The sequence below is a fragment of the Vicia villosa genome, linkage group LG1 (genome assembly GCF_029867415.1).
Source record: "Vicia villosa cultivar HV-30 ecotype Madison, WI linkage group LG1, Vvil1.0, whole genome shotgun sequence".
Lineage (NCBI taxonomy): Eukaryota > Viridiplantae > Streptophyta > Magnoliopsida > Fabales > Fabaceae > Vicia > Vicia villosa.
Window position 1 is genome coordinate 6,194,600 of NC_081180.1, and position 20,003 is coordinate 6,214,602.

The 20,003-nt window shown below is 35.8% G+C and overlaps 1 protein-coding gene across 1 annotated transcript; it reads left to right on the forward strand.

The window, feature by feature from the left end:
• Positions 1–12,035: 12,035 nt before the first annotated feature.
• On the forward strand, positions 12,036–15,188 carry LOC131627413 (probable LRR receptor-like serine/threonine-protein kinase At2g24230). Its single transcript, XM_058898275.1, has one exon. The coding sequence runs from the start codon at positions 12,416–12,418 to the stop codon at positions 14,981–14,983; it is 2,568 nt and encodes an 855-aa protein (XP_058754258.1). The 5' UTR covers positions 12,036–12,415; the 3' UTR covers positions 14,984–15,188.
• The last annotated feature ends 4,815 nt before the right edge of the window (positions 15,189–20,003 follow it).

Sequence of the window (20,003 nt, forward strand, 5' to 3'; positions counted from 1 at the left end):
ATTTGGTTATGGATTTGAACATCACAATCGGATATTTTGCACACCCCTATCCACATTCTCTCCAGAACCATCCAATGACCTTGACCCAATGACCTAAGAGTCGAAAGAACATCACATTTTCTGCCCGTCGCCGAGCTCTCTCCCCTTCCATACCAGGTCGACTCACCGTGGTCTGGAGCGACCCTGCCAGCCTCTGTACCTGTGGTCAGATATCCAATTCCCCGACAACTGCCAGTTGGACGTTCCTGTCGACCAGAAAAGCACTCCCGCTCGACTACCAGCTAGTTAGATCCCTAGGTTTATTCCTAAAATTCTGACAGTCACACATTTTTGGCCTAGATTCACGATCCAGCCCAAAACGTAGACCAATAGCTACGCGGTGGGGTATTAAATAAACTCTCTCATTCGAAAGAGGCAAATAACACAATTTTAAGCACTTGAAATACTCTTACGTATATGTGCTCCTACTTACTTGCTCGTGCCTATTGAAGAGTAATTCAGATTCAGAAGATGAGCATCAGAAGTTCTAAGCATTAGAAGTTCTGACGTGGGTTGATCTTCTGATGGTTACTCAGAAGATAGTGTTGACCAGAAGTTCTACCTTTTGGGTCCTGTTAGCTTAGCTATTTAGTTAGTAAGGGTACTTTAGTATTTCTTAGCATTGTATTGTTTGTACCTTTAGACTTGTTCACTAAGTTTACTCTATTAGGGCTCACGTGGCAAGATTTTCTTTTGTATAAATAGCCTTGTAGTAGCTATCATTAATAACAACAATATATTATTCTCTCTCATTAATCTTTGTGCCGTTATTCTTTTTGTCATCATCTTTATTCTTTGTGCACCAACAATTGGTATCTAGAGCTCCGGTTCCAAACACAGGGAAACACGAGTGAACGTGAGGTTGTGTGACTGTGTGATTGATTTTGTTTCTGGGAAACAAAGTTGTGTTGAATCACATTTTTTCTTGGTTGTTTGTGGGTTGGGAAACACTGTGTGAGTGTGAGTGAAATCTATTTTTCTGCACAAGTTTAAAGATGAGTGGAAGCAGCTTGAATACTAAACTTCCGTTCTTGATGGCAAAAACTGGAATAGATGGATGATTCAAATGCGTGTATTATTTGGTGCTCAAGATGTTCTAGGTCTTGTCACTGGAGGATATATTCCGGTTGCAGCGGATGCAACGAAAGAACAAAGAGAAGCGCAGAGAGATACAAAGAAGAGAGATCAAAAGGCGTTGTTCTTCATCCATCAGTGTGTGGATGTGAATGTGTTTGAGAAGATTGCTGATTCTATGACGTCAAAGGAGGCGTGGGATATACTGGTCAGGTGTTACGGTGGTGACGTATCAGTGAAGAAGGTGAAGCTTCAATCCTTGAGAAAGCAATATGAGAATCTCAACATGGAGAACAATGAGAAAGTTTCTGAGTATATCTCTAGAGTGATTTTGATCACTAATGAGATGAAGGCTTGTGGAGAAACTCTTTCTGAACAAGTAATCATAGAGAAGATATTGAGGTCACTTACTCCTCAATTTGACTATATTGTTGTATCTATTGAACATTCTAAAGATCTGGAAACCATGAGAATATAAGAGTTGCAAAGCAGTTTAGAAGCACAAGAGTTGCGTCTGACTGAGAGAACTTCTGAGAGAGAAGTTAAGCAAGCTCTGAAGGCTTCTTTTATCAAGAAGGACCAGAAGCATAGACGTAGTGATAGATTCCAGAAGGAAGCCTCAACTTCTGATGAGAAGAGATATCAGAAGGGAAAGGATAAGAAGAAAGTTCAATGTTACTATTGCAAACAGTTTGGCCATTTTGCTAGAGACTGTTTGGCAAACAAAGGAAGGAAATCAGAAGAAGCAAATATAGCTAGAGGTGATTCAGAGGATGAACCTGTGTTATTAATGGCTTCAGAGTCTGACGGAAGATGTTTGTCAGAGTGGTGGTATATGGACACTGGGTGTTCAAATCACTAGACTGGAAACAAACAATGGATGATAGATTTAAGGAGGATAAAAATCAGATGTGCTGATGACAAGTACCTGTATGCAGAAGGTATGGGAAATGTCAAAGTCAAGGTGAAGAATGGAAAGACTGTTCTAATCAAAGATGTTTGGTATGTTCCTGGAATCAAAAGCAATCTGATGAGTGTAGGTCAGCTCATTGAGAAAGGTTTCTCAGTTGTTATGAAGAACAACCTCTTGAAGTTGTATGATTCCAATCAGAAGTTGATTATTCAATCTGAACATGGAAGCAACAGAACATTCAAGGTGAATGTAGAAACAGCTGAAACAGAGTGTCTGAGTGCTGAAGGCTCAGAAGGTGATAGTAAGCTGTGGCACAAGAGGTTGGGCATTTGAACTATAGAAGCCTGAGGCATCTAAGTTCTAAGAAGCTTGTACATGGCATTCCAAAGACTGTGAAGCCTGAGAAGTCATGTGAGGTATGCATGAAAGGCAAACAACCCAGATTGCCATTTGTATCAGAAGTTGCTCCAAGAGCAAAGCATGCTCTGGGAGTAGTGCACTCTGATGTGTGTGGACCATTTCTAGAACCTTCACTTGGAGGAAATAGGTATTTTGTGTCTTTTGTGGATGAGTTCACAAGAATGACGTGGGTAACACTTATCAAGTTTAAGACTGAGGTGTTCACAAAATTCCAAAAGTTCAAGGTGAAGGCTGAGAAGCAGAGTGGTGAGAAGATAAAGATTCTCAGAACGGATGGTGGAGGTGAGTATAACTCTACAGAATTCCAGAAGTTATGTGATGATAATGGAATTGAGCATGAGGTTACTGCTCCTGATACTCCTCAACACAATGGTCTGGCTGAACATAGAAACCGTACTTTTCTTGATATGACGAGAAGTATGCTAAAAGAGAAGAAGCTTCCTCACAACCTCTAGGGAGAAGCTGTTGCTACTATAGCATATGTGCTCAACAAGTGTCCAACGAAGAGGCTGAAGGAAATTGTTCCTTTAGAGAAGTGGACTAAAGAGAAGCAAAGTGTTAGTCATCTGAAGGTTTTTGGTTCTGTGTGTTACAAACACGTTCCTGAAGCTAGAAGGAAGAAGCTGGATGATAGGAGCAAAGTGATGTTACTGGTGGGGTACCACAGTACATGTGCATACAAGCTCTATTGTCTAGAAACTAATAGAGTTGAAGTCAGCAGAGACGTCATTGTGAAGGAATCAGAATGTTGGGATTGGAGAGAGTCTCAACCAACTTCTGATGTAGAGATATCCTTTGAAGAAGGGTTAGAGTCAGAAGATGAAGAATCTTCTGAAGATGAGTCAGATGGTGAATCTGATTCTGATCCAAATTCTGATGATGATCCATAGGCTGGTGGTAGTCATGATTCTGGAAGGGAAAACTCTAAAGATGTAGAGTCTGGAGGACAAGCTTCTGGAGATGCTCATGGAGGTGGTGACTCTGGAGGTGGTGACTCTGGAGTAGTTGACTTTGAAGTATCTCAAAGGCCACAAAGAGTCAGAACTATACCTAGAAGGTTTGCAGATTTTGACATGTTGCAAGACACAGAAGTTGACTCAGAGGGAGATGTCATTCAGTGTGTCATGTTAGTAGATTCTGAACCAGTGGGTATTTAAGAAGCGCTCAAGAAGAAAGTCTGGCTGGATGCCATGAAAGAATAACTTGAGGCTATAGAAATAAACAAAACTTGGAGGGATACGTGTCACAACCCCCTGGCTTTGTGAAAAAGAATAAGGAAGGGATGGCGTACAAATTACACAAAGATCTGAATGGATTGAAGCAAGCACCCAAAACTTGGAATTTGAAAATTGATTCATTTTTCAAGAAGCAAGGGTTTCAGAAGTATGAGATGGAATATGGAGTCTATGTACAACATTCTGGAAGCAATATGATTTTGTTGTGCCTTTATGTTGATGACATATTGCTTACAGGGAGTTGTCCAGAATATCTGATGAAGTTCAAGAAGGTGCTGATGAATGAGTTTGAGATTACAGACCTTAGGAAAATGTCATATTTTCTAGGGATGGAGATCCTGTACTCAAAAGATGGTATCATTCTGCATCAGCTGAAGTATGAGTTAGAACTTCTGAAGAAATTCAAGCTGGAGAATTACAAAGCTGCTGTTACACCGTCAGAAACGAATCAGAAGTTGGTCTCTGACTCTGAAGGTGAAGATGCTGATGCTACGATCTTCAAACAACTGGTGGGTTCTCTGAGGTATTTGTGTAATACTAGGCCTGATATATACTATGCAGTTGGATTGGTTAGTAGGTTCATGAGTAAACCTAAGTGGTCCCGTTACCAAGCTGCTGTCAGAATCTTGAGATATATCAAGGGAACTCTGAAGTTTGGTATATTGTTTCCTTCTGGGAGAAAGGAAGAATCAGAGTTATTGAGTTACTCTAACTCTGATTGGTGTGGAGACAGAGTTGATAGAAGGAGTACCTCTGGATATTTGTTTATGTTTCTGGGAGGTCTTATTTCTTGGAGTTCCAAGAAGCAAGTTGTTGTTGCTCTATCAACATGTGAAGCTGAGTACATTGCAGGCGTTGTAGCTGCATGTCAAGCTGTGTGGCTTCTGAACTTATTAGAAGATCTGAAGATTAAAGTGAAGAAGCCTCTAAAGCTGATGATTGATAACAAGTCTGCAATCAATCTTGCCAAGAATCCTGTGTTACACGGAAGAAGCAAGCATATTGAGACTAAGTATCATTTCTTGAGAAGCCAAGTCCAGAATGGAACATTAGAGGTTGTGCACTGTAGCACCCAGAAGCAGATGGCAGATGTTCTGACGGAGGCAATCAAGACGGATCAATTTATGCTCTTAAGGGATGGAATTGGCGTTGTCAGCTTTGAGTGAAGAATATGAATTAAGGGATGGTATTGAAGAGTAATTCATATTCAGAAGATGAGCATCAGAAGTTCTAAGCATTAGAAGTTCTGATGTGGGTTGATGTTCTGATGGTTACTCAGAAGATAGTGTTGACCAGAAGTTCTACCTTCTGGGTCTTGTTAGCTTAGCTATTTAGTTAGTAAGGGTACTTTAGTATTGTACTGTTTGTACCTTTAGACTTGTTCACTAAGTTTACTCTATTAGGGCTTGCGTGACAAGATTTTCTTTTGTATAAATAGCCTTGTAGTAGCTATAATTAATAACAACAATATATTATTCTCTCTCATTAATCTTTGCGCCGTTATTCTCTTTGTCATCATCTTTATTCTTTGTGCACCAACAGTGCCTTGTAGGTACACCTCTCTCCTCCTCTTCATCAACACCGGACAAACGTCTTTAATTCACTCTCGGATTCTGATCACCAGTCGGATCAGGAGTCATACCAAATTTACTTTCTCATATATTTTAATTTATATTAAAAAATATACAATTCAATATTTACGCATATTGACCCCACTAAGAGATTTATCCAAAGCTGACTTTCTGCGCATGTTTCACAAAAATGCCAACTTGCCATATGTGAACCAAATAATTAATTTCTTGTATGTGAAGATTTGTCTTCATAAAATAAAAGAGTGTTGGAATTTCTCCAATAAAAATCCAAACAACTTGGTTGAGTTATAAACCAAAAAAACATATTATATATATGGACCACAAAATTAAGCTATAGTAAAAACATAATGTACATTTAGACAAAATAAGATAAAAATAAGATTGAAAGAAAGAAAAGCAAGATAAGTAAACCGCAGCATGAATTATGGGAAATATTGGTCCACGTTGAATTGTTTCACGTGATACGACAAATTAGCCGGAAATGGCTCAAAATTCCAAAGTGAAAATGGATGATTGTTTGTTTACACTTTAAAGTTCTCAAAATCATAAAAAAAATAGTCACCTACTAAATGGCCCACATGGTAGTTTTGCCATTGTCCATAGAGTGGAGCGTGACATTCACAATGCCCCCACATTATGTAATTTGCAAGTTTAAACATCTACTACTTAGCTTGTCTCATTTGATTTGGAGTGACAAATGGCCATATATATCCAGTTTAGATTTATTCCATAAAATCTCAAAAAATAAATAATAATAAAGCAGGATAGAACTGACATATTTGAGGGTGTAATTTTAAAATTTTGATTCTCCCCGCACTAAAAGTAAGAAAGGGGTGGACTCGCAGACATTTGACTTTTTAGCTTAAAAAATTTAAAAATTCATGTAAATGCATGGATCTGCAAAAACTCTCAAAACAACAGGACGGAACGGACACATTAGAAGGTGTGAGCCTAAATTCTTTGTCTGTTCCGTTCTAAAGTGTGAGCAAAACATACAAGTCTAGCGGACCAGACCCATTTTGCCACCCCTATTTTTGATGTCTTCAAAAATGATATTGACAAAATAAATTTGGTAAAAATAGCCTTCTAACCTATAAACTCTCTTCATAATCGAATAAATCTTCATGAATATTAAATCTTCATTGATTATGATTAAGAATCAATTTTCTCAAGAAGATATGATTTTTTAATCGATTGATCTCGTCTTTAAAGTGTCAAATTTGAAAGAGATTAAGTCTTAATTAGAGGTGGCAAAATGGGTCATCTGCCCCACCCCGTCTTAAACCCGCCATGTAAAATTGGGTTTAAAAATCTAACTCGCCCCGCCAAGGTGACAGGTTGGCGGGCGACAGACTTGCCCTCCTATTTTATTTTATCTTTTTCATTTTTTAAATAAATTAATAGACTTTTTTTTTTAATTTCAATTAAAATTTTGACTTATTTTTTAGAACAATTTTTATAAAGTTTGTCAGAGAACAAATGTAAGAACAAGAATAGATAGTTTCATGTTAAACTTTTGAAAATGGAATGACTTCGACTGTTGATGATCTCAAATTTTGCCTTCAAGAGTAGTTTTTTGCCTTGTAAAAGGACAACTAGTAATGTCATTATCCTCCAATAAGCAATCCATTCTATGCGTAGATCTAAAAAGAAAAAAGCTGACAAGATGTTCAAAATAAATTTTGAAAAGGCCCATGGTCTTGGAATTTTGTTTGAAGTGAAACGAGTTTCATCCCATTACTATAAAGTTAATTGCACACGGTGTAACTAGCTCCTTTATGTTTATTCTCTGAAATGGGAGACGACTATCAAATTTTATTTCAACTAGAGGATTACGCCACCCTTTCACCAAATCTCTTTGTTATCTGCATGAGATTATTGTCGTAGAGAATTATTATGGCAGTCCATGAAGGCCATTAAAAACCTATCAAGTTATCTCGTAACGGACCCCCTCTATCACATTTTTTTTTTGTTGACGATGTTCTTCTTTTTGGGAAGGTTTCTAACTCCCAGACAAAAATCATTTATGATATCTTGAATCGTTTTTCCATGATTTATGGCCTTAATATGAATGTTGCTAAATCATATGTGTTCTTCTCAGCTACCACTAAGAGGATTAAAATGGATTTCATTGTCTCCATCACAAGTATCAAGAAAACTTTTACTCTAGAGAAGTACTTCGAGTTCCTAAAGGAGAAAATCGGCGAGAGGTGTTCTTTTTCCCTATGTTGTATGGTCATCTTCAGCGCAAGAACTTTGACTTCCTATAGGAGAAAATCAGTCAGAGGTTAACATGTTGGCAGCATAAATTGTTAAATAAGGCAGGTCGTTTGACTCTGGTTAGGTTTGTTCTGAACTTCATCCAAAATTATTATATGCAAGTGACTTGGCTGCCTCACCCAACTTGTGATTTTATTGATTGGGTGGCTAGGAATTTTATGTGGAAAGGTAATTCAAACTCTAGTGTGCATCTTGTTGGCTGAAATAAAACCATTAAGCCCAAAAATTTAGGTGGTCTTAGGATCTGAAAAGCAAGAGAGGCCAATATTTCTATGTTGTGTAAGCTAGTTTGGGACTTCCATCAAGAATGTGATTCCCCGTGGATCCAAATTTTGACGCATAAGTACATTAGTGAAAAAATATTCCTTATTATGAAAATGAAATCAAGATCAGTTATTTGAAATGCAATTATGAAAGCTTTCCCTACTCTAAAAGATGACTTTGAATTTAGATTGGGGGATGAGAACTCCTCTTTTTGGTTTTCCAATTGGTTAGAGGTGAGGAAATTAGCAGAGCAAGTTCTTTATGTGTATATCCACAATTTGAAAATGCGAGTGAATGATGTTTACTTGGATGAGAGTTGGAACTTCAATTAATTATATACTAATATTCCCCCGATTGTTTGTGATCACTTAAAAATGCTTACCATTTATTTGAGTTCTTTGGTGCCTAATTGGTTAACTTGGAAAAACAATTTATATGGTATCTATACTGCTCTGGATGATTATAATTGGCTCAACAAACTTGAATTTGTTCAAAATACAACAGACAATAACTTTTGAAAGTGGGTGTGGCATATTCTTGCTCATGAGAAAGTTAAATTCTTTCTTTGGACTGCTTTATATAAGTCCCTTTCTACAAGATCGATATTGTGTCATCGCTCTAGAAGAATCTCGTCGCTAGATGCAATCAGGATGCTGAGACAACTCTTCATTGCCTAAGTGACTGTAAATTTGCTACTCGCTTTTGGAAATCTATTGACTTGTTGGACCCGTAATTCTTCCAAAAAAATATTTATATGATTGGATTAGACATGAAGTCAATGGTGACTTTATATTTTTGGGTGCTTGTTGGTGGTTGTGATGTGCTAGAAACAAATTGTGTCTTAAGAATGAAATATTTTCTTCCTATACTTTGAAAATTATCATAGTGAACTATGCTAATCTCTAAGTTAAATGTTTTCTCAAACATAATTTGTCTCATTCAACGAGAACGATTACATGGAATGTAGACAAAGGTAGTAATATGATTTTGAATGTTGATGGCAGTAGCCTCAGTAATTGCGACGTCTCGAGTTTTGATGGATTAATTCAAAAAGTTGATGGTGCTTGAATTCATGATTTTGCGGATAATATTGGTTATTCCAACATCCTTCATGTTAAGTTGATGGCGTTATATCATAATTTGCGAATGGCTTGAGAACATAATATCAAATACCTGATGTTTGACATCACTATGTCGCGATTATTTACGACATTAAAGAGGTTTTCTCTAGAGAATGACTATTTTATATTTTTAGGGAGGATAATATTTGTGCTGACTATCTAACAAAACATGAAATTAAAATCACCATTTTTCTTTTGCTAGTGGATGGTAATGAGACTTTATTATGTAAATAACTTTTTTTTTTTTCATTTATACGACGAAAAATATATACATTTAAAAAATTAGTTTTGTTTATAATAATAAGAGTATTAGATAAGATTTTTAATATATTTAGGTAGTGTTTGACCCAACTTTTTATCTACTTTTCTTCTCCTTATAAGGAGATGGAGGGCCAAACACATTTTTTATAAGGCTCTTACGAAAAAAAGTAGCTTTTTTTTCAAGGCAAAAAATTAAATAAAAAGAGCTTGTAAAAAAGGCGTTGAAACCAACCTTTTCAGAGCTTAAAATATGTGGTCGCGGCTCGAATCCCAACGAAAGCATTTTCTTTAAAAAAATTGCGCTAGTGCAGTAAACTGCAATTTTTCAATTTTTTCTACGGTTCATTACATCTAGAGTTATGTTTTATTTTTTTCTTCTTCTGTTTACATTATCATTTTTGTAGATACTAGTTTTGTCCAACTTTTTATTCGTTTTGTATATTATATCTTATTTTATTGTATAATGATTTTCAATAATAATATTATTAAACTATACACTATATTATAGATATTATAGATGTTAATACAACAATTAATCAATACGCATTATATATATATATATATATATATATATATATATATATATATATATATATATAACTTTAATGAAAAAAATAAAATTAAAAATAACTCTAAAGTTTAAAAAATAATTATAACCAAACAACTTTAACTTAATTTTAAAAGCTCTTATTTTTAACTTTAACTTTAAAGTAACTTTTAAGACTTAAAAAAGTCGGGCCAAACGAGCTCTTAGTATTATAAAGAAAGAGTTTTGCTAAACAGTGCCCTCAAGATAATCGTTAAGCATTTCAAAAAAAGAAAATATTTTATAGAAAATTTAATATTACAATTTTCGAGACATTAAATATACCGATTATCAAAATAAATTTACTATTTTTAAAATCTTAACATTATTCTGAAAACACTGGTTAGCATTTTTCATTAAAAAAAAATATGTGTGAAATGATGAAATGTACACTTGATTGTGGAAGGAGACGAATCCTGAGTCCTAACATCATAATCAATATCATCAATATCATTATCATACTAATACAATATTTTAAAGATAATTGAGATTTAGTGGATTAAGAGACCGTGATATAACTAAAATATTAGTAACAGCCGTGAAAATTTTTCCTTGCACCAAAAGCATTAATTGCACAATAAATATAAAATCCCCCAAATTTAATGAGAAATCATGCAATGAAGAAGAAGGGGGTGGTAGTGGAATACAGAGTGATTCATATCATGGAGTAGCTGGATTATGTATGTCCAAATAGAAGTCACGGAATTTAGAATATTAGCTCAACATTACCTTATTTTAAGGGTCATCAAAGGATCCAAATTTTTAATTAATTTCTCATGCTTTATTTTCAACAATTTTTAAAGTATTTTTTTTTATAAAAATCATTTATAAATTAATTATATAACAAATTTATCTCATATTATGAAATCAAATATATCAATTATTTAATAATTTAAGAAATATTTTTTATTTATAATAGTAATCAGGATACATATCTATTGGTCTAAAAAATGTCTATTGGTTAAGAATTTAAGGTAAATTGAAATAATTTATTTATTAAAAAATGCATAGCATGACCCTATAAAAAATTATATTGTATTTATTATTAAAATTCTGATGTCCAGAAGGACAAAAGTACACAATTAGTTTATGTTTGGTTTTATGTTTATTTTTAGAATATTAAGCTAATCTAAGTACTCCATGTGGTTATTGCATGCTACTCAAAAAGTTTTTATAGTTAGAGGTTAAATATTAAATTAAAACTAGAATATATTAAATTTGTCTATTTAGATACATTAACAAAGAAAGAGAAAAAACAAATTTTAAAATAGAAAATCAAAATTTTATTTTATAAGTAACTATAAAAAATACATTTAAATTAAATCTAAAATTGTTAAATTCTAATTTCATTTCATATACATATAAAAAAAATTGTAGTTAATTTTTTAATTTTATTTTGTATAGGTAAATAATATGATAATAATAACTATTAAAAAACTCCACACAATTATAAAATATTTTCACTTGAACTAAGGTTTGTAAATATTTACTAGATTAGAAAATCAAATTTAATTTATATTTTTATTAAAAAAATAAAGTAAGAGACGGTGGTCATTTTTCTTCCATGATATAATCAGTTATTGTATCAAACTTGAAAAGATTTTTTCCAACTAACATATAGAGGTGGTGATAAACACACTGAGCCAGTGATTCAACAAAGAATCATTAAATTCACACCAACAAATCTTTAATACTATATTTACATTCACCAACCGTCATCCTCAACAATATTTCAATTTCATTTATGAACCTCAAACCCACTCACTCCACTGCACTCTCAACAACATTCATGCTCACCTCTATTTCATTCATCTTACTACTATTCTTTCACACCTCTATTAAATCATTCTAATTAAATGATGATTAAATATTATTAGTAAAAAAATTGTTTCAAAAAATATGTCTTCAAATTTAGATATAAATAAAATCCCGCAACCACAATGACGCAAACTTAAAGTTCACTTAAACATTATCATCGTATCTGAACGCAGGCTTAAGATCATGCAAAACATTGACATTATTTGTAAAAACTCGAAATTTATGTCATGCTCTTTAGTCTCGACTAATACAAATTTGAGGTGGATTGAACATGAGTAAAATAAATTCTAGACACAAAATCAATTTTATTTTTAAAACAATTTTATTTTGTCAAAATTAATTAATTAATGTATTTAAAATGTTTTTTTATTCTATTAAAGAATCCAACAAACACTTGTGCGTTTCACTTACCAAAATCACTTTCTATTTCCATGACAAAAAGTACTTTCACACCACATAAGCAAAAAAGCATCACAACTTTTCCACAATCTTTGAGTCTAGATAAAGACAACCCTTCTTCACATTCTCTTGTTCTTACACTCCAAAACCAAACCACACTAAACCTTGTGTCCTATAACTGCTTTTGTTTCTTCAAAAACAAACCTGTTTTATCCTTAACCTTTTTCACCTCTGAACTTTCCATTCTTCTCTGCCACATAAACTTTGCAGTTAAAAAAACAATTTTTCCATTACAACATTCAAAATGCAGAAAAGGGTTGGTTTCAAATTTCAATGAAGTTAAAAAAAAAATCATAATTTGGTTTTGACTTTTTAACTTCTGCATAATTTCTAAGTGTTAAAACACCATTAGAATGGGTTTAGGAGTGTTTGGATCTGTTCTGGTTTTGACATTTTTGTTCAAGCATTTAGCTTCTCAGCAACCAAACACTGATGAGTTTTATGTATCTGATTTTTTGAAGAAGATGGGTTTACCACCATCTTCAAAAGTTTATGACTTTTCATCTTCAGTTTGTTCATGGAAAGGTGTTTTCTGTGATGCAAACAAACAACATGTTATTGAGTTGAGTTTTTCTGGAATTGGACTCACTGGTCCTATTCCTGAAACAACCTTAGGAAAACTCAACAATCTTCAATCTTTGGATCTTAGCAGAAACAAAATCAGTTCTCTGCCTTCTGATTTTTGGAGTTTAACCTCTCTCAAGAGGCTTAACCTTTCTTCCAATCAGATTTCAGGTTCTTTGACTAACAACATTGGAAACTTTGGTTTGCTTGAAGCCATTGATTTGTCGAAAAACAGCTTCTCTGAGGAAATTCCTGAAGCTTTGAGTTCACTTGTGAGTTTGAAAGTTCTCAAACTTGCACACAACATGTTTGTTAAAAGTGTTCCTTCAGGGATTCTAAAGTGTCAGTCTTTAGTTTCGATTGATCTTTCGGAAAATCAGCTGAATGGAACACTTCCACATGGTTTTGGTGATGGTTTTCCTAATCTTAGGACATTGAATCTTGCTGAGAATAGTATCTTTGGTGGTGTCTCAGATTTTTCAGGGTTGAAGTCTATTGTGAGTCTTAACATATCAGGAAATTCATTTCAGGGTTCTGTTACAGATGTGTTTGAGTTGAAGTTGGAGGTTTTGGACCTTAGCAGAAACCAATTTCAAGGTCATATTTCTCAGGTAAACTACTACAATTGGTCTCATTTAGTTTATCTTGATTTATCAGAGAATCAGCTTAGTGGTGAAATTTTCCAAAACTTTAACAGTTCGCCGAATTTAAAGCACCTTAATCTTGCATGCAATAGATTTACAACACAGAAATTCCCACAAATTGAAATGCTCTTAGGATTGGAATATCTGAACTTGTCGAAAACTAGTCTTGTTGGTCACATTCCTGATGAAATCTCGCAACTTGGTAATTTGAATGCACTTGATCTTTCTATGAATCATCTTGATGGGAGAATTCCCTTGCTTGTGAGTAAGCACCTCATAGTTATTGACCTTTCGCGCAACAATTTGAGTGGACCAGTCCCTCAAATTATCTTAAAGAATCTCCCGAAGATGAAGAGTTACAACTTCTCTTACAATAACTTAACCCTCTGTGCTTCAGAAATCAGACCTGAGATCCTGCAAACATTGTTCTATGGATCGGTTAACAGTTGTCCGATTGCTGCGAATCCGGGTCTTTTCAAAAGAAGAAGAAGAGATGCTAACCACAGGGGAATGAAGCTAGCTCTTGCATTAACCCTCTCGATGATATTAGCACTAGCTGGTGTTTTGTTTCTGGCATTCGGTTGCAGAAGGAAACAGAAAATGTGGGAAGTGAAACAAGGTTCATATAGAGAAGAACAGAATGTCTCCGGTCCATTTTCCTTCCAAACTGACTCAACAACTTGGGTTGCTGATGTCAAACAAGCAACATCAGTTCCAGTTGTAATCTTCGAGAAGCCGCTGTTGAATATAACTTTTGCAGACCTCTTATCTGCAACTTCAAATTTCGATAGAGGTACTCTTTTGGCTGAAGGAAAGTTTGGACCTGTTTATCGAGGCTTTCTACCTGGAAATATTCATGTGGCAGTAAAAGTTTTGGCTGTTGGTTCTACATTAACAGATGAAGAAGCCGCAAGAGAGCTTGAGTTTCTCGGTAGAATCAAACACCCTAATCTAGTTCCTTTAACCGGTTATTGTTTAGCTGGTGATCAAAGGATTGCTATATATGATTACATGGAGAACGGAAACTTGCAAAATCTTCTTTATGATTTGCCACTTGGGGTTCAAAGCACTGATGATTGGAGCACAGACACATGGGAAGAAGCTGCTGACAGTAATGGAATTCAGAATGTTGGTTCTGAAGGATTACTCACAACTTGGAGATTTCGACACAAGATCGCGCTTGGAACTGCAAGAGCATTGGCATTTCTGCATCATGGATGCTCTCCTCCAATAACTCATAGAGCTGTTAAAGCTAGCAGTGTTTATTTGGATTATGATTTGGAGCCAAGGTTGTCTGATTTTGGTCTTGCCAAGATTTTCGGAAGCGGTTTAGACGAAGAGATTGCTCGTGGCTCGCCCGGTTATGTTCCGCCGGAGTTTTCTCTACCAGAATTTGAGTCACCAACGCCGAAATCTGATGTATATTGTTTTGGTGTTGTTCTATTCGAGCTATTAACTGGAAAGAAACCGGTTGAAGATGATTATAGTGATGATAAAGAAGCAACGAGTTTGGTAAGTTGGGCTAGAGGACTTGTAAGGAAGAATCAAACTTCAAGGGCTATTGATCCGAAAATTCGCGATACGGGATTGGATGAACAAATGGAGGAGGCTATAAAGATTGGATATCTATGCACAGCTGATTTACCTTTCAAGAGACCAACCATGCAGCAGATAGTTGGACTTCTAAAGGATATTGAACCTACAACTAACTAGCATTTAGCAACACGTGATGTAAAAGAATGGTCGTGTTTTTATGTAACTTTTTTTTTTTTTTTTTGTATTAGATTAAGAGCTTCCTATGCAATGATGGAACAAATGTGAAGCTGTTAAGCTCTTGAATTCTGTTTTTATTGCTGATCCTTTTTCTATCACCAGTTCTTCTGGTAGATGAAGAAGTATATAAAAGGTACATTTGTTAGTTACTGTGAATCCAAAATCCATTTGTAACCAAATATGTGATTAAGGCTCTAGAAGTTAAAAATAACTGTTAACTCATAAGTTTTTTTTTAGAGACAAAGGAGTTATATTAAAACCAAAACACTAAAACTAGCACCAGGAATGCTAGCTATATTGAAAACCTGAACACAGAATGCTTAGAGTTACGAACACAAGCCCCCAACCCCTAACTAACAACGAGGCCGTCAACATGGTAAACCTCGCACCACCAGGAAGCCCGGTCTACTGTATACAGACCAACAACACAGAACAAATAGAAAAAAAGGCCAATTAAACATCAGTACCAGTAGGCAACAAACAGATCCTACAAAGACCTTCGGGCTCAAAGTACCAAACCGAGCAGACTGCTACGGGAAGGCCTTAAACCAAGACCTAATGTCTGCAACACAGCCATTACTTTCCAAGCCAACAAAATACACCCAAAACTATCTTTAACCAGCACCTACACCACGACGAAGACGAGAAAAGACGTGAACTGATCAACTATGCAGACAGCTTTATGGAGAGTCTGCAATAACCTCTACTGCAGCTGCATTGCAACCGGCAACTGCTAAATCATTATGAAAAAAAAAACAACAAAGAGAAAACAGCACAGGAAACCAATCTCTTCCAATTCTACATAATGATACCAGAGGCTGATTCACTCAGCTTAATCCAATAAATGGATTTGGATTCAGAATCCAACAAATGGATTTGGATTCAGAAACAACTGGTAAAGGTTGTATTTCAAATTGATCGATTTTCTGTCCATCCAGCTCCATAAAGTTTGCTTCACCTCCTCAACACGAATTTCTTTGTTATGGTAGATCAATTATCCAAACACAAACACTTCAAATCACTCTCATTCTCAGTACATTTATTAGAAACTTAATTGATTTCCCTATTAGTTTGGTTACTTAGTTTTATTGGGCTTTAGTCGGTTTGTTAGTTACAGCCCAAGTGTATATAGATCACTTTCCTTTCCATTTGTACAGTATGAATCATTAATTTGGAGAGTTTCGTATCCCACCCCTTGGATTTTTTTAGGCACCATGTACGTTTCCAAAAATACCCCCTATTTTTGTAGATGTAATTCCATACACACTTTTTTTTACTCAACGTTGGTTTGTTCCGTAGGTTTATCTACGGACGGATGCATTCCTGTGATGTATCTCCGGAACCATTTTTTTAATAAACTTGCGCCAGACTCTCTTCTTCTCCCTCATTCTCAAACCTTTTCATCTTCCCCTCTCCAAACTCTCTCAAACCTCAAAAATCAATTTTCAACCAAACTTATCTTTTTTTCTCTCGAGTTCGATAGGGAGCATCAACTTCAACAATCAACACACTCCAAATCATTCAAAGCCCAATATAATCGGTAAATTTTCGAGTTTCTGGAGTGTTTTCGAGTATTTCCCGTAAAAGAGTTAGAATATACTTTTAGGTGGAGAGATCCTTAGATAGTTTTAGAAACATAGTTTAGAGACAATGTAGGTATTGTTTGTTGTGTAAAACGAACGATCAGGACCTCAAAAATTTAATTTTCAAGGGTTCCAGACGTCATTGTCGTGTATGAAGAGTTGTTGAAGGTTACGGAGGTGCATCTACGAAACAAGTTAACATTAAGGTAGTTTCGTATATGCAGCTCCGGAACATCCTAGATGTTAAGTATGTTGGGTGCTTCCGTAACTGTATCTACCGAAGCTTTCCTTATGTACATATCCGGAGTTAAGAATTGGTTTTGTTTCTTTTGTTTTTATAATTTATTGGTATCTAATTCTAATTTATTTGTTATACTTTGCAGACCTTATGGATGATAGGACAGACCGACTCATACATGGGAGGATTGCACAACATGCATCCGTGCAACGTGCACGGAGCTAGATTGTGGCAGAGGGAGTTGATGCCTCTGTTCCAGCTGTTCTAGCAGATACCATAGTTGAGGCTACGCCACAACCTACTCCGTAACCTAGTGCATAGGCCCCATATACTTCTTCATCCCGGAGGCCTCGGGATGCCGATGAGGGTACATCACAGGCCTTGTTCTCCCGTATACCTCGTCGGGATAAATTTGTGCCACTTACTGTCAATGATGTTTTTTCCGGTGCCACCTCTAGAAGGTGATGACCCACTGCATGAGGATGCGCCTGAGGGTTTCCCGGGGTCCCTCCTATACGTCGTGCTGACAAGGTACGCCGATCATGCTTCCAGACATGTTTGGGATTGTGAGGTAACATTGCTCGTATTAATTCTTTATTTTTTTAATGGAAATTTATTATTTATAACATTAATTCTTGTTAACATTATTTTCATTGGAAATTTTCAAGAGATGCCGACCCAGAAGTTCTATAACCATGGGCGAAAGATATTAGCTTTTGAGCAGCCACATGAGGCGTGGTTCCAGGATGTCCTCAGTGCCTCTAGTCTAAAGGACCTTTGTGAGATCGGTTATAGCTTGATCCACAACGGGGTGTTGGTGGCATTTGCGGAAAGATGGCACCCGAAAACGTCCTCCTTCTTTCTACCTCGTGGGGAGATCACTATTACATAAGACGATGTCTCATGTCTGTTGCATATACCTATCAGGGGTGTCCTCCTCCGTCATAGTAAGATGACAAAGGAGAAAGCGAGAAAACTTCTGGTTTAGGAGCTTGGATGCACTTGAGGATGTGGATAAGACCCGCGACGCTCACGTGAGGTTTTCCTTCCTGTTGCGGATATTTAAATAAGGTTTTAGTGTATGTGTGCTTATAGTCATATACTTTTACGAAAAAGCCCTTTGCTTACATAAATTTACTCGTTTACTAAGTCGGAAGATATTATCTTCTATGTTGACACTGCTTGAGATCTCTCGAGACTTTAGATATTACACTTTATTTTCCTTTCTTGAATAGTCAAGTTCATCAAATCATATCACTTGGATTTACATCTTTAACCGCTTAAGTACTATGCTTGACTTATCATCACTCGTCCTTATGGATGACCTTATGAATTACCTTATGGTTGTCCTTTACAATTGTCATCATTAAAAGAAGATGTATTGGTTAAAGACCTGTTACATGCAAAACAAGGTTTCACACCTACCACGTTAAGCTCGAACCAGACTTTCACTTGGGGGCAGGGAAGGGGTATCGAGTCTTGGCCGAATACGACACCCAAGACATCCAATAAAAAATCAAGTACGATATTAGAAAATAAGCTATCTCCTAGAAAAACAATTTGGGAACTTAAAGCAATGACATATAAGCAAATAATGATAATGGTAAGAAATCAAAATTGGAACTGCAAAGGAGGAATCATGAAGCTTATTTATCCATTGAGGACATAAGTACGTCGGGTACACACATACCAAGGAAATAAATTCATCGGATTAATACCCCAAGAAGACTTGTTTTCCATTCTCTATCATTTGGTCAGGACAACTAGTTCTCAAGAATCATGCACTAAGGGATAAAAGTTTCCCACCTATTGCAAATCATTGTTAAAAGAATCACGTGCAAAAAAGCAACTCCCATCCACTAACTTTGCGTACTCAATGGACAATGTTAAATTCGCGAGATGCATCTCACTAAGACCGTCCTCGACCTTCTTTCAATCTTTATGAGACTCCTTCAATAACGCTTCAAGCTATTGTACCTTTCTACGGGAATGATTTAATGTCTGATTCGTTTCAACAAGAGTAATATTCGTTATATATTTTGATGATTGGGCAAAATCTAAAGCTTCATTCTTCTTTATCACTTCTTGCACGAGGAATTTCACTGTCTTAGTCAACGAGCAGTGGTGCCCCATCAGCAACATCTTATGTATAAAAAACAAGTTAAACACCCCTTCAAGCTCCTCTAGATACCGATCTCTCTTGACGATCATGGTGTTAATGTTCTATTGAAAGCACCTATTTTCCCTTCGAAGATAATCGAGCACGAATGCTTCTTCCAGCCTAACACAACCAAATGCCAAGACGGGTGATGCTCAACCCATATAATAAGCCAAGTATTATAACTCTTATTAACGAGCTTCTTCGGATTTGTGTAAGAAATATGAGTAATCTTCTTTAGAAATAAAGGCCTGAATTTCCCTAGTCCCCGATCAATGTAAGCCGAAAGTTTAGTCGATGACGCTTAACAAACAACCTTTTTACTTGAGGCACTTAAAGCTCAAGACTAAGGTCCATACTTTCTCCATCATTAGGTCGTGACGAACATAAAGCCTCTTTCACCGTCATCTAATATGATGAATCTCGGAGTTCCACTTGCTCTAGAGTAGGTTGACCCAAGGTAATAGAAATAGTACAGACCGTTGTTGGAACCCCTAGTAATCGGAAAATTGGAAGCACTAACTAAGTGAGAGAGAGAGAGTGAGAGATATAACTTGGAGAGTCCTCCTCATATGTTGCACCATTTTCTCGCATTTTATCTTATCTATAAGACAAAAATAGACACGTTATAGAACCCCAAAGAATATTCAAGAAAGAGAAGATTATTTGGCTCACTCATCAAAAATAACATTTTTATTCTCTTTCGTGCCGACATGCACCAATAGGCGTGTCTCAGTGAATCATTTTAGTTGCTTATTTGATGTTGCATCATAAGGGATAATGCCCCAATGTGACCTAGATCCTCAAAGAAGGACGCAACCACCTCTTAAAAAAAAAGTCTTCTTGAGAGAAATCGTTCATCCTTTAAATATAAGACATATGCTCTGACAAGAAATGACTCTGGCGTCAGAATTTAGAAAATATATCTGAATATTAGTAAGGCGACCCAAAATTTATAGAGCATGTTTTAACGTGTACTTC

Excerpts from the sequence above, each read along its gene's own strand:
- LOC131627413 (XM_058898275.1), top strand. The coding sequence starts at position 12,416 with ATGGGTTTAGGAGTGTTTGGATCTGTTCTGGTTTTGACATTTTTGTTC.